The 13266-nt window shown below is 34.8% G+C and overlaps 1 protein-coding gene and 1 pseudogene across 4 annotated transcripts in view; one reads left to right on the forward strand and one right to left on the reverse strand.

Moving 5' to 3' along the window:
• LOC145277579 (uncharacterized) overlaps nt 1-13266 on the forward strand; it is a 105966-nt gene that overhangs the window by 88801 nt on the left and 3899 nt on the right. For all 4 annotated transcript variants that reach the window (XM_080129080.1, XM_080129081.1, XM_080129082.1 and 1 more), the window contains exons 5-7: nt 2915-3047; nt 8048-8286; nt 12282-12429. In XM_080129080.1, coding sequence (XP_079985206.1) covers nt 2915-3047; nt 8048-8286; nt 12282-12429 — 520 coding nt within the window. The remainder of the gene's footprint in view (nt 1-2914; nt 3048-8047; nt 8287-12281; nt 12430-13266) is intronic.
• On the reverse strand, nt 7128-7349 carry LOC145278486 (U2 spliceosomal RNA; annotated as a pseudogene).

A 13266-nucleotide genomic window follows, 5' to 3' on the forward strand; every position in this document is an offset into this window, starting at 1 on the left:
ATAATCACATCATCACACCGATTCCTATTAGATAATCAAAGTTAAACAAATTTGAGTATGGTCAAAACTAAATAGATTATTATTTGGGAATACTAAGTGCTGTATGTAGGTGGGCTCTCTGCTTGGTATTGTTTCTAGACGTTCCAGACTAATTCCTACTGGATTCAAATAATGCCACTTTAGGAGAGGTGTAGTTGGAGATTGTGCTACCCTTGTTTCACAATAGACTCCATGCACAGTCACCCTTATTGGAGGTATCCGTTGTCTTTCTATTCTAAATGGAGACCTGTTTTGTTGGTACATATTTTGTAAATATTTATCTTTTATAATCTCTGGTTAGACTGGCATGGGCATTCTTATGACGGTCTTCTGAGACTTACTACTTCCATGCTTGCTCATGACAAATTGGAAGTGATTGTTTTGTTTGTTATACCATCACTATAAGATTGCCATACAAGGCTATCAGGCTCCTTTTATCCGGTTTGTTTTTCAACAGAGCCCCCCCCCCCTCCTTTCCTAGATGTATTGTCTTCACCATGATTGAGTAACTCTATATCTTTCTTTGCATGGTAACCTTCCAGAATATCAGGGGTTAACAGCTATACCTTGCTCAAGGGTTACCTGAAACTGTGCAAGGCAAGGGACGTTCATCTCCCTAAGGTATAATACATACCTGTGTAATGCTACAAGCGAAACCCCGCCCTCGTGCTAGAAAGTAGGAGAGAAAAGAAAAAAGATATATAGCAAACGAAAAGAAGTAGATTTTCGGTTAACAAAAGAAAGAGAAAATAGAGTTCATAAATAGACAATAGATAGGAATTTCTTGTTTAACACAGACAAAAGAGAGCTATGGGTAGGGTTTAAATTAGGGTGTGACGAATGATGGGAACTAAAGGATCGAACAATGGACCTGAGATATATTTAGATTTGGTTTGGAGTACTTTAAGATTGTTATAAGATGTTTAGTTTTATGATGGTAGAGGAACAGTTTGCAGAGACTAATGTTTTGCGATAGTTAATGAGTTTTTACAAGAGTGTCCAGTTAATGACGATTAGTAATTTTTAACAATGCTCAGAGTTGAGTTGTGAGTTGGATGCAGAACAAAGTAGATCGTGGCTTTGGCCAAGTCAGGAAAGATTTGGACGATCAATTTTTAACAATGGTCAGATTTTTGTTGTGAGTTGGACTTGAAGACAGTTGTGAGATGGAAGCAGAAAAAAAGCAGACCAGAAAAGATTTGGGAGATCAGGATGAACTGATGGCAACAGACAGACAGTAGCAGGATGTAGATATGGGCCTTAGCATGTAGAGGGTTGATGATGACACACCCACACACACCCAGAGTCTAACCGATATATGCGTGAAGCATTGGAGTCTGTGTTTTCTTTTGTTTTTGCACTTGTGAGCCTATGTGCTCCTCTCCATATGAGAAACTATGATGATACGGTCATAAGAGGATGAATGAAAAATCTGCAGTAGACAACATTGGGGTTGGCGGCACTGTTGAGTGGTAATAGCACATGGTGTCACATCTACTTACCTGAATACATACAGAACATAGTATTCTCAAATTATCACGCATTTGGTACTGGCCAGGCTAAAAGTTGCTTAACTTGGTGGTTTATCTAGAACTGATAGGCCAATGTAATTATGCTGTATAAGGAACAATAAGGAATGTTATTGATCAAGACCTCAAATACAAATCATACGTTCTTAGGCGATGTCAGTTCATGTTAACAAAAACGCAAGAAAATCGTTTATTGCATGCAAAACGACTCTTAAACAAATTGAAGCATCCAGAAGAACAGAAATGTCTTTGGTTTTTCTCTGATCAAAGAAACTTCGACCAGGATCAAAAAGTCAATCGAAAAAATGGTATGTGGCTATGTGTGAACCCTACTGGAGTTCCAACTGCTATGCACACAAAATTTCCAGCAATAGTGATAGTTTTTGGTCTTGTCAACAGTGAAGGATATATCATTCCTCCTAATTTCTTCCACAAGGTTTTAGAGTCAATGCAAAAGCCTATGTTGAGACTTTTTAAATCATTGTCAAGCCTTGGATAGATAATGTAGCTAATCGAAGAGCTGTCTTGCAACAAGATTCGGCACCATCACATAAAGCTCTTAAAGTCCAGAATTTAATTGTCAGGAATTTTTATGATCATGTCACGTCAAATTTATGGCCTCCTAACTCACCAGACTTTAATCCTTTGGATTATTACGTGTGGGACGTCGTTGAAAAAGGAAGTTAATAAGCATCTTTATAATACCAAATCCTCTCTGATGGAAGCAATAACCCAAGCAATGGAGGGCATAAATAAAGACCCCCTTACCAAAGCTTACAGTTGCTTTCGAACTCGAATTGAGTTGGTGATAAAATCCAAAAGAGGATATATGCACAATAAAACGTAGATTAATATTATATTTATTTGTTTTGTTATAAGAAATTGTAAATTTCAATAATTTAGCATTTTTTTTTTCTGTTTTTGGAAAAGTGTTTAAGGTGTTCTCAGATACCTTATGCACCCTGTATGTATATATATATATATATATATATATATATATATATATATATATATATATATATATATTGTAAATAAATAGTCAGTAAATAGAAGATTCTATTTGACTTAAAGACGAAACTCTGACAAGTACTATAACTCTTCCTGATTAGATCTGACCTAAAGCTAGTGGCAACTAACAGGTGACTCAACATACTTCAAAGCATCCAAGTTGAGTCCTTGCAAATGGAGGCAGTTTAAGATCGTACCCAAGAGGCCCAAACTTTAAGTCATTTTTAGTCCCCCTTCTTCTCTTCAAATAAATAGACGTAAATAAAATTGTTATAAAATATTGAGATGCGTTATCTTTGTAATTTAATCGCAGATCGTTTTGTTTCACTTATTTTCAGCGAATAACAAAGGGTGGCCAGCCTCATATCTTCTGTACGAACACCAACACACTCAGCATTCGAACAGAGTATCCAATCTTAAATGGAACACAATCGCCGGATGTACAGTTTGACGTAATCCCAACTGACAATGGTGAGTTAGAAATAATTTCTCTCTTTCGAATTGCTTATATATAGATTAATTTTACACTTTTTTCAAACCAACTTTGGATAAATCGATTCAGAAAAGACTTAATATGATCCAAAAGTTTTTCCTGAAATAAAAAAAAAGCATACACATGCAAAGTAAGAATCGTACTATATTTTAGGTAGGATTTAATAAGTTAAATTCAATTTTGTGAAAGTACAAAATAGTTAAAAAAACAAACAAACTTCCCTTCGTATATTAAGAATGGTTTTCTAAATAATAACTTTATTATATCGGACCAGTCCGAATTTTACATAAATACCTAAACAAACCTTTAATAGTTATAGTAGATACCGTTCTGATTTTATTTTTTTTTGAAGTAAGAAAGGTAATATTTAAAATTTTTGCTGAAAATATATATTTTTTTTATTGAATATTTAAAACATTGATAACTTCCGAATTCAATGAATTAGACATTCAATTTTATGGATGACATAATCCAATTTAAGGAAAATATCGTTACGATGGACTTATCAGAAATTTATCTTTTTGGAGAAATTTAAATAATCTGCAAAATACACATACATACAAATGCAGCAGGAAAAGGGAAGCAAAATACAAATTAAACACGTCTTGTTTGAAATTGATAATATAGAGTTTATTTGACAAAATATCCTCCAAATGGAAGCATTCAATTGCATATATTTTCCCATTTCTTCTTACTGAACACGAAACAAGCTCTATGAACAAGGAATTACACTTATACAAAAGAAATATACAAAAGAAAAACATTTGTCAAGCACAATTTTAACAAGTAAATTTTTAAAAAACCTTGCGAAAACTCTTGAACTAATAAATATGTGTTATTTTATTAAATGTAAAATATTGAATTTCATAAACTTTTCCTTTTTCCTTATGGTTTTTGTTTTGGTGCTCACCTTACAAATAATAGTGAATTTTTCCTCTTATAAAGACCATGAGAATATGCCTGTCAGTATTAAACACAAGTCATGCACATTTCGCAGTCATACTGACGTATAACCATACTCTTTATTTGTTGTATTTGATTTTCTGTTTAATATATTTTTCCCACAAAATATAGAGTTGCGTTTATCTTCTACTCCCTTATTTGATACATATAAATTTGGTAATATAATTATTCAATTTAAGATATTTTTACAAATATTTATGTCATAACCCTATTCACGCTGTTTCTCGAATAAAGTTTGATGTATTGCCATAGCTTTCTTTGCAGTTGTACAGAGAGTAGGTTGGAGTTTCTTTCTGTCCGAGCAGTGCCCATAATGGGTGATTGTCCTGACCATTGTACTCAGAGGTATCTTCTGCTCAGCACGAGATACGAAGACATGAACAAAATTATTTCTGTTTGCTTCCATTTTACATCAGTTATCGCCTTCCATGACTTCACATTACCCTGATGGTGGGGAGGGGGGGAGTGGGTTCTCGACCATGCCTAAGGGTCGCCCACAGACTAGAGGAGGGAAGGAGGCATCTTACTTTTCCTTTGCAGTAGTGAGTAATCAATAAATCAAATTATTAGTGATGAGACGATTCCAATATTGTACCCGGTTCCAACAATGATTCTCTTCTAAATTCCTGAATCCGATACAATTACTGATTGAGATTCCTATTATTTTAAAATCTCTAAATATTTTGCTATAGGGTTGTTTTTGTTTTTTTATTTTGTAAAAACCCATGTGATACACGCATATGTTATCACAAACGTAAATAAACACTTATGAGGGTTGATCTATTGATTTTAGTTTTACTGGTAGTTTAAAATCAATTAATATTTCTCATCTTAACATGAGTACCAGCAATAGTAAATTAAGTAAAAAAAAAACAAACAAACCAAAAACACACAATCGAAAACATCGTTTATGGCATCGGAAAATAGGTATAATTTTTCCAATTCTGATCCCAATTCCAGTACCCCTAAAAAGTTCTGATTTCTCCAATTACCAATTTCGATTTTGATTAATCGTTCCAACACTACATATAATAGTGTTTATATAGGTCTTTTATTTCTCTGCATCGTTGTTGTTTCTCTCAGCTATTTCATGAGTGACCATTGATTGTCCTGCCTGTTTAACTAAGATGATTAAAACTTTTTATGTACGACAGACACAAGGAGCCGTTCGTTGAGTTTTCTTCAAGGTTTTCATTGAGAGAATTTACCCAGAAAGAAGAGAGACTGTTGTTAAATTACCTAATATTTACTGAGATTAACAGTTTTCTACACCATGCCCATATCTGGTTTGCATAAATTCTATTGCGAGACTGATCTGAAAATATTAATTTTCTGAAAATATTAGTTTTTCTTGCTCGAAAACGTGACGTCATTCATCATGTCATTTAACTCCTGTTTTGTCGATATCGTTTGACATCTGTTCCTGCCTTGTTACCAATCTTCCATTCAAACTTGGGAATGATGCTGCTCTACAGATTTGAGTTATTATCATCATGCACTCAATTGACCCTTGTCAAAATTCCAATTTTTTGGTATTGCTTCTCACCCATCTCCTTTGGATCAGTTGAAATATCTAGAAGTTTTGTTTTTTTTATTATTGTATTTTTACCCCAAACAAGGCACGGTGCCACTTTGATGTAGGGTGCTACTATCTGGGACATAATTGCAGCGATACTATGTAGGGAGTTGAGCAGCAAATTGTCTGTTTACATTACACTTGAACTTCTGCATGTCAGTACAGTCAGGGAAGCAAGAACCCGGAAGAGAATTCCAAAGTCTGGCACTTCTTGGGAAGAAACTATTAGAGTAGAAGACTTTCTGGCATCTGAGGATATCTACTGTGTATGGGTGGGTATTTGCTTCAAGGGAAGTTCAAGGACTTGTGGTTCGTCAGAGCATCCACCATTAAAATACTTGTAGAACCATTAAAATACTTGTAGAACAGGCAGAGGGATGCAACAGTTGTAGATTAGCATATAAAATATGTTTCATTTAATCTTGTTACGACTCAGTTTATGTCTTTCAATCGTAGATGTGTCCTTTTTCTCCCTGAGATTCTTATTGATGGCTCTGCTCTTGAGAAGAAATTGATTTTGAAACTTCTTGGTTTTTCTTTCTCATCATATCTGAGAGTTCATATATTAGATCCACTGCTCTTTCTACGTCTCATAAAATAGGTTCTCTATATCATTCTAAACATTTTCTCACACCTGAGGCTATTCTCTATCTCTGCAAATCTATTATCAAACCGTGTATGAAGTATTGTTGCCAAATTTAGGCTGGTGAATCTCTGTTCCATTTGAGAGGTCTTAATAAGGTGCAAAAACGTATCTATAATTTAATTGGCCCCACACTATCTCCTTCTCTGCAACTTCTTTCTCACAAATGTGATGCTGCTAATCTCAGTCTTTTCTGTAAACACTATCATGGCATATGTTCTTCACAATTATCTGATCTATTTGCTGCTTCCTTTGTTCCAGCTCGTTTGACTCGTTGGTCTAGTGGTCTTCATCAATTCGCTGTTTTGAGATCTCATTGTAATACAGTTTCTGATTCCAGTAGCTTCTTTCCAAGGACTGCAAGCTTATGGAACTCTCTTCCTGCTGACTGTTTTCCCTTTACTTTTAACCTTGCTGTCTTTGCTATAATCATCTTTCTTTCTTGTTAGCTCTTTACATTAAGTAGCTTCATGCCTTGTCTGCTGTGGTTAGGGTTCCTAGTGTGTAACACAGTTTCTAGCTGTGAAAATCAACCCAACAGCATTTTCCATAACTCACTAGATAATCGATTAACTAGATATTATCATCACAATAACGATAATAAAAACTAAGATGTGAATATATAATAGCATTGATTTAGTGAACAGAGTAATAACACTTTCGGATGAGTACAGAGGTAGCTTCAAGTTCATATTAATATGTTCCAGTTTTCATTTGAACTGTTTTTAGTTTTAAATGCTATGATTATTTCAGCTTAGCTACTATTTGTTATTTGGTTATATACTTTTTTATACACTAATGCGTTAGCACTTATTAAGATTAAAAGCCACTCAAGAAGGGTTAATGTGTTTGTAAGTTGGGCAATGAAAAATAATATGAGATCTGAATATAACAGATGGAGTACCTATTTACTATGTCTCCTCACGGGACAGAGTTAGACACCAGGGTCGTTTTTTAACGTGGAGAAAAGGTACAAAAATAAAAATTGTCTCAGCCGTGAAGGATTTCTCCTCCACCGAAAGACAACAAGAAATAGAAGTGCAGCATCGGAAGAACAGATACTACACTTTGATCTTGACCAAAAGGCCAAGAAGAGTAGACAACATTTGATTAATTAAGGCAACAAGTTGACAGGTATTTGTTGACATTGGGCTTAAAGTAGATCTTTTTGTAATCTGCAGGGAAGCAGTACTATGGTAATGTGTTCCACAAATTGTAAGTTCTTGAAAATAAACTCTGTTCATGGAAATTCCATTTAGGTTTAGGCACACAGAGGAAGAAAAAATGTTCTTTGCAGTAGTGGTAGAAGACGAGTTCTTGATGTGAATGTTTTACAAGGACGAACCAGTTATTGGAGTTCAGTCGAGCAGCATCAATGGAAATAAGGATAGAGTAGAGAAAGACTAGTAACGTCTTTTAATGATTCTTGCTTTCTATGATGTTTAATGGAGACTAGAACTTTGGTTTACTTTTGGTACCTTCGTAATTTTCGCTATCATTACTTTGTTTTTTTTAGTTCTTACATTCCATGAGAGATGTCTCTGACAAAGGGGGAAGAATTGTTGTTTGCTTTATTACAATCTATCCATATAACACGTATTATTACCTAATTTATAACCTTGAAGTTGTGTTTTACCACAAGTGGCTTCATGCCTTGTCTGGAGCGATTTCCATTTAAAAAATATGTCACCTGTTTTCATCAAAACTGTGCTTTGCTTGATGTTAATCTGATCTCTAATTTAAAGTTTTCATTATTTATTGTTATTATTTTTTCTGTTTTTTTATTTTCTCTCCAGTTTTCTTAATGAAAGGTAACGATTGTTATAAGACGTTTCTGTTTGATGAACGGAGTCATTTCCGGATAAAGACGTGGCCAGATGGTTCTGATCATCGCGCTTCATGGAGCGGCTGCTACTTAACGTTCGTTCACCATCAGCCGGGTTTAATGTGTGTGGAATTTAGTGAATTCTTTATTGGTCCAAATAGCAGCGATGTCAGTCTCATTTTTCTTCTAACAGAACAAGTTCCAATCGTGGTAAGTATTATTATTAATAAAAAAAATACATCATAGTTCACTTGAAGAAAAATGCAATATATATATATATATATATATATATATATATATATATATATATATATATAGAGAGAGAGAGAGAGAGAGAGAGAGAGGGAGAGAGAGGGAGAGAGAGAGTTGTTTATAAAATACTAACATACATATCTGTGTATCTCACGTGCAATAAGTGTATTTTTATAATGCATATATATATATATATATATATATATATATATATATATATATATATATATATATATATAAGGTCCCTCCATAAATAATAGACATCTTACACACCGATAAAATAGAATCACCACTAATCCACATTATACTCCCACTTTAAAAAAAAAATTTTTTATTACATTTTCACAAGGCACATTGCCACTTTGGTGTAGGGGGCTACTATCAGGGGCAGCAACTACTGGGGCACTATGTAGGGATTTGGGCAGCAAGATGTCAGTTCACGTCACACTTGAACTTCTGCATGTCAGTACAGTTAGGGAAGCAGGAATCTGGAATAGAATTCTAGAGTCTAGCGGTTCTGGGGAAGAAACTACTGGAGTAGAAAGATCTTTTACATCTAGGGATCTCTACTGTGTGGGGGTGGGATTTAGCTGCCTGTCGGGTTTGTCGAGGGTGTCTACGTCGTGGGGGCACAAGTGTGTGCAGTTCGTCTGAGCATTCACCATTAAAATACTTGTAGAACAAGCAGAGGGATGCAACGTTTTGTCGATGGGACAGAGGCTGAAGCTTAGATGCCAGTTCAGGGCCTATCAGATTGGCGACTCTCTTTTGAACTTTGTCTAGGAGAGAGAGACTAGTAGCAGATGCACCAGCCCAGATGTGACAGCAATACTCCATACATGGGTGAATAGTGGCCTTATAGAGGTACAGGATACTTTCGGGTGTTAATAATTTTCTAGCACAGTAGAGAGAGCCTACCTTCTTCGCAGTGGCCCTGGCAATACTTTCAATGTAATTGTTCCAACTCATGTTTCCTGTGAATGTTAGGCCAAGCAGTTTGAAAGATGTACTCTCAGATAAAGAGTCACTGGCCATTGCTATTGGTGGCAGAGAAGGTTTCTTGTAATTATTGAAGAAAACCAGTTTAGTCTTGGCAGCATTGAATGTGACCATCCATTTTTGTACCCATTCCACTACAGATTGGAGGTCATCTTCTAGTGTTTTTGCCATTTCTTTAGATATGTGTTCATTTGTTTTCCTGTCATGTCTGTTATAGAGTGTGGTGTCATCAGCATATAAACCCATTTCAGAGGCAATTTTGTCGGGGAGGTCATTAATGAATATTAGGAACAATAGAGGATAGACCCTTGAGGCACTCCCGCATTTATATCATATTGTTTAGATGTACGACCGTCGAGGACAACCTGCATTTTTCTCTTATCTAAGAAGGATTTAATTATGTTAAGTATTCTACCAGTGATACCGTATGATCTAATTCTCCTGAGGAGAGACCCTCATACCATACCCTGTCAAAACTGAGTTAGTTCATAGGCGATGGAGAAATCATGATAGTACCTCCCCTCATCATCCGTTTTGTTTGAGTGGTCTAGTCATTCAATATTGTGAACATGGAAGTCACCACAGACGTGAATGTTAGCTGAAGGGTGAGCAGACAGAATATGGTCAGTTTTCTCAGAGATGCTCTTAAAAATAACACTGCTGTTGTGGGAATGATAGAGGGCAAATATGAACACGGTGCTGTGAGCAAGGGCTATTCAGAAGCACATAGAGGGCTAATTTGGATCTACTCTGAAGATGTCCCTACCACATGGAAAGCCATCTCTAATGTAGGCATGCTACTATTAGACTTGTTATACTATCTTATGTTACCACCTTTGCGCCTCAAGGTTTTATATGTTTTTTTAATTGCTTATATATTTTGTTTCATGTCTATTCCTTTATCTTCTATGCAACATTATTATTATTATTATTATTATTATTATTATTATTATTATTATTATTATTTATTTATTTATTTTTTCCATTATCTTCTTTCTATTTTGATACTTTCTCCATTTTCTATAGTCCTTTGCCTTAACCCCCCCCTTACTTATTGTTCTAGTAGAATTCATCCCATAATCATCCCCATAAGTCTTAACTCCACCTCCAGTCTCTCTGCATTTTGTTTATCCTGTATCTTTTATGTTTTTATGTCATCTTCCTTCTATTTTATTTTCCATTTTTATCCTAATGTATCATAAGCTAGATGTCGCATTTCTCTATATCTGTAACCTAGTTCCCTTCTTCTCTTCTGACGAGAAGGCTGTGGAATGACATCGTATAAAGAGCTTCTATAACTCCTCTTTTCTCTATGATGTTTTCCTTATTGAACTGGCAAATAAATTCATATGTACCTATATTTATTTTATTTCATCTTAAATTTACTATTATATATATTGTTATATTGGTAGAGAGGCTGGTTGATATTGGTTGATAAATTGGGAAATAATCATAACGGAATAAGAAATAGTTTTTTTTTTTATCTCTTAGGGAACGCCTATGGCGAACGGTGAATTTAAATTCAATAATAAAAAAAAAAATAAATAAATAATAATAACAAACAAATGAACGCACTAGCGTTTGAGGTGTATACACACACACACACACACACACACACACCCTCCCTCTGAAAATGCAATGCGCGAGAGAGCCCACTATCGGTGAAGCTGATGAAAGGGAGGTAAAGAAAAAGTGAAAGTCGACACGGACGAGTAGAGAAAGCATTTTTTGAACTGAGCGTTTTTTTAACGGTGCAAAACGATAGCGTTCGTATAAAAAAATAGAGAGGCAAGAAAAAAAAGAGGAAGAAGAAAAAAGAGACTGCAGAGAGCAGTGAACGTTGTCAAATGGACCGGTTGTTTTGTTTATGTTTGAGCGAATAATAAATCAAAAAGAAAAATAACAAAAATTCGCTATGCGCAGCGTAAACAGATTTCCCTGAAATAAACAGGAGTTGGATTCTTTTGGCCGAGAATGGATATCATGGAAAGTTCACGGTGAAGATATTAAAGATGAATAAGAATAGAGTTGCAACGAATAAAAATATCGTCATGTCGACGGACGTCCCCATCCAAGAAGTAACCAAACAGGAAAAATCTCGCGAATGATGAACTTTGCGGAGACATTATGAAACACGAAAGTCCAATAGGATAAAGTTAAGTGACTATTATGATTTCCCCATCCCGATATCTCCGCTCCTTGTCCTTGGCCGAACTGTTATACCATAATGGAAATGGTATATACATTTTCTCTTATATTATTTTTTTTTTGTTTGTCACCTTGTTTTGTTTTCTTTCTTTTATGATGTTTCCTTTTTTTATCATCGGACCTCACCCCAACCTGTTGCGGTATGATATTAAATTTAAGGATGCTGAATGAAATTCGTGTTTTAAGATTTTAGCGTTGTGTCATTCTTGCTTTGAGTTTGAATCGTTCGGAACAAAATGTGCTAATGAGAACCTCAGACAACATGTCAAATAGGTCACAAATCGTGGACGACACTTATTATTTTATTTTTATTTTTATATTGTGTTACGGACAATGTAGGGTGAAGCGCTGACCTAGAATCATAAGATTCTTACCAGGGGACATCCACCCCGACTCAGCTTCATACCGGTCCGTAACAATATATATATATATATATATAGTCATCCACATACAGTACTGTTTCGATGTATCACAGCTCATTAGTGCGGCTAGATTAGCAACTATCTCAAGCCAGGATTGAAACTCAACTATCTAGGTGACAATCAGCGCTTTAAGAGAGAGCAAGAAATTTTTTTTTTTTTATAGTTTTGCATACTTGCAAATATACATATATATATATATATATATATATATATATATATATATATATATATATATAAAGAGAGAGAGACAGACAGACAGACAGACAGAACTTCTATATTTTGCATTTTTTTATTTAATAAAAGCAATTCGTTTTCTTTCGGCAGACACTTACTCATAACAGTACTTTCCCAAATGCTACATTCTGTACAAGAACAGAATTCTTGTTTTTGAAACTACATCAAAACGTTTCCTTCGTCGATAAAGAACGAGACTACAATTTTGTATTCGATATAACAGCAGAATCATCTTCAGGTAAGTGAATCAAAATGGAATGGAAAACCGAGTTCAAATCACAGCGAAATGGCACATTCAATCAAACGATAAGCAACACTCGCTTTTTAGGTGCGTGTGTGAAAAATAGTATTTCATATTCACTGAATACTCTTATTAGTATTCTCTGTATATCATTAAAAGAAAACAAAAACAAAACTATATATATATATACACTGAAATCATAGAACGCTGCTTAACGAAGCTATCATTAATATATCTCTACTTAATTTCACATCAATATTTTTTCAGAAGTGAGGCAACCAATGAAGTTTAAACGAGGTTAATGCAAGAGTGCTCAATACTGAATTAGGGCAAGATATACATTTTATTTTGCATAAGCATCTATGTGTCGCTACACATTCATGAGTATGTTTCGGTCAGCCAATTACAAGTAAAAAAAGACCTCTTCAGGCGGTATTACTTATACAAAAGTAAAGTCTGTAATCTAATTATGGACTTCACTTTTGTATAAGCAATATCGCCTGAAGAGGTATCTAATTACTTGTATATAGCTGACTGAAACATACTCATGAATGTATAGCGACATATAGATGCTTATGTAAAATAAAAAGTATATCTCTACTTATATATAAAAGACACTTTGTGTGTGTGTGTGAGAGAGAGAGAGAGAAAGATAGTCTGTTCCCTATGGACTCAGAAACGATTAGGCCGATTTTGGTAATTTCACACAAATGTACTTTATATGACTGGGAGTGTTCTTAGATGGGTTTTGTATTGGAATATCTCTGAGAAGTATTGATAATCGAAAAAGTCCATAAAAGAAAGAACAGTCTGACCCTTATACAGTCTAACATC

Source organism: Euprymna scolopes, chromosome 6 (genome assembly GCF_053919585.1).
Source record: "Euprymna scolopes isolate OS-2025 chromosome 6, ASM5391958v1, whole genome shotgun sequence".
Taxonomy (NCBI): domain Eukaryota; kingdom Metazoa; phylum Mollusca; class Cephalopoda; order Sepiida; family Sepiolidae; genus Euprymna; species Euprymna scolopes.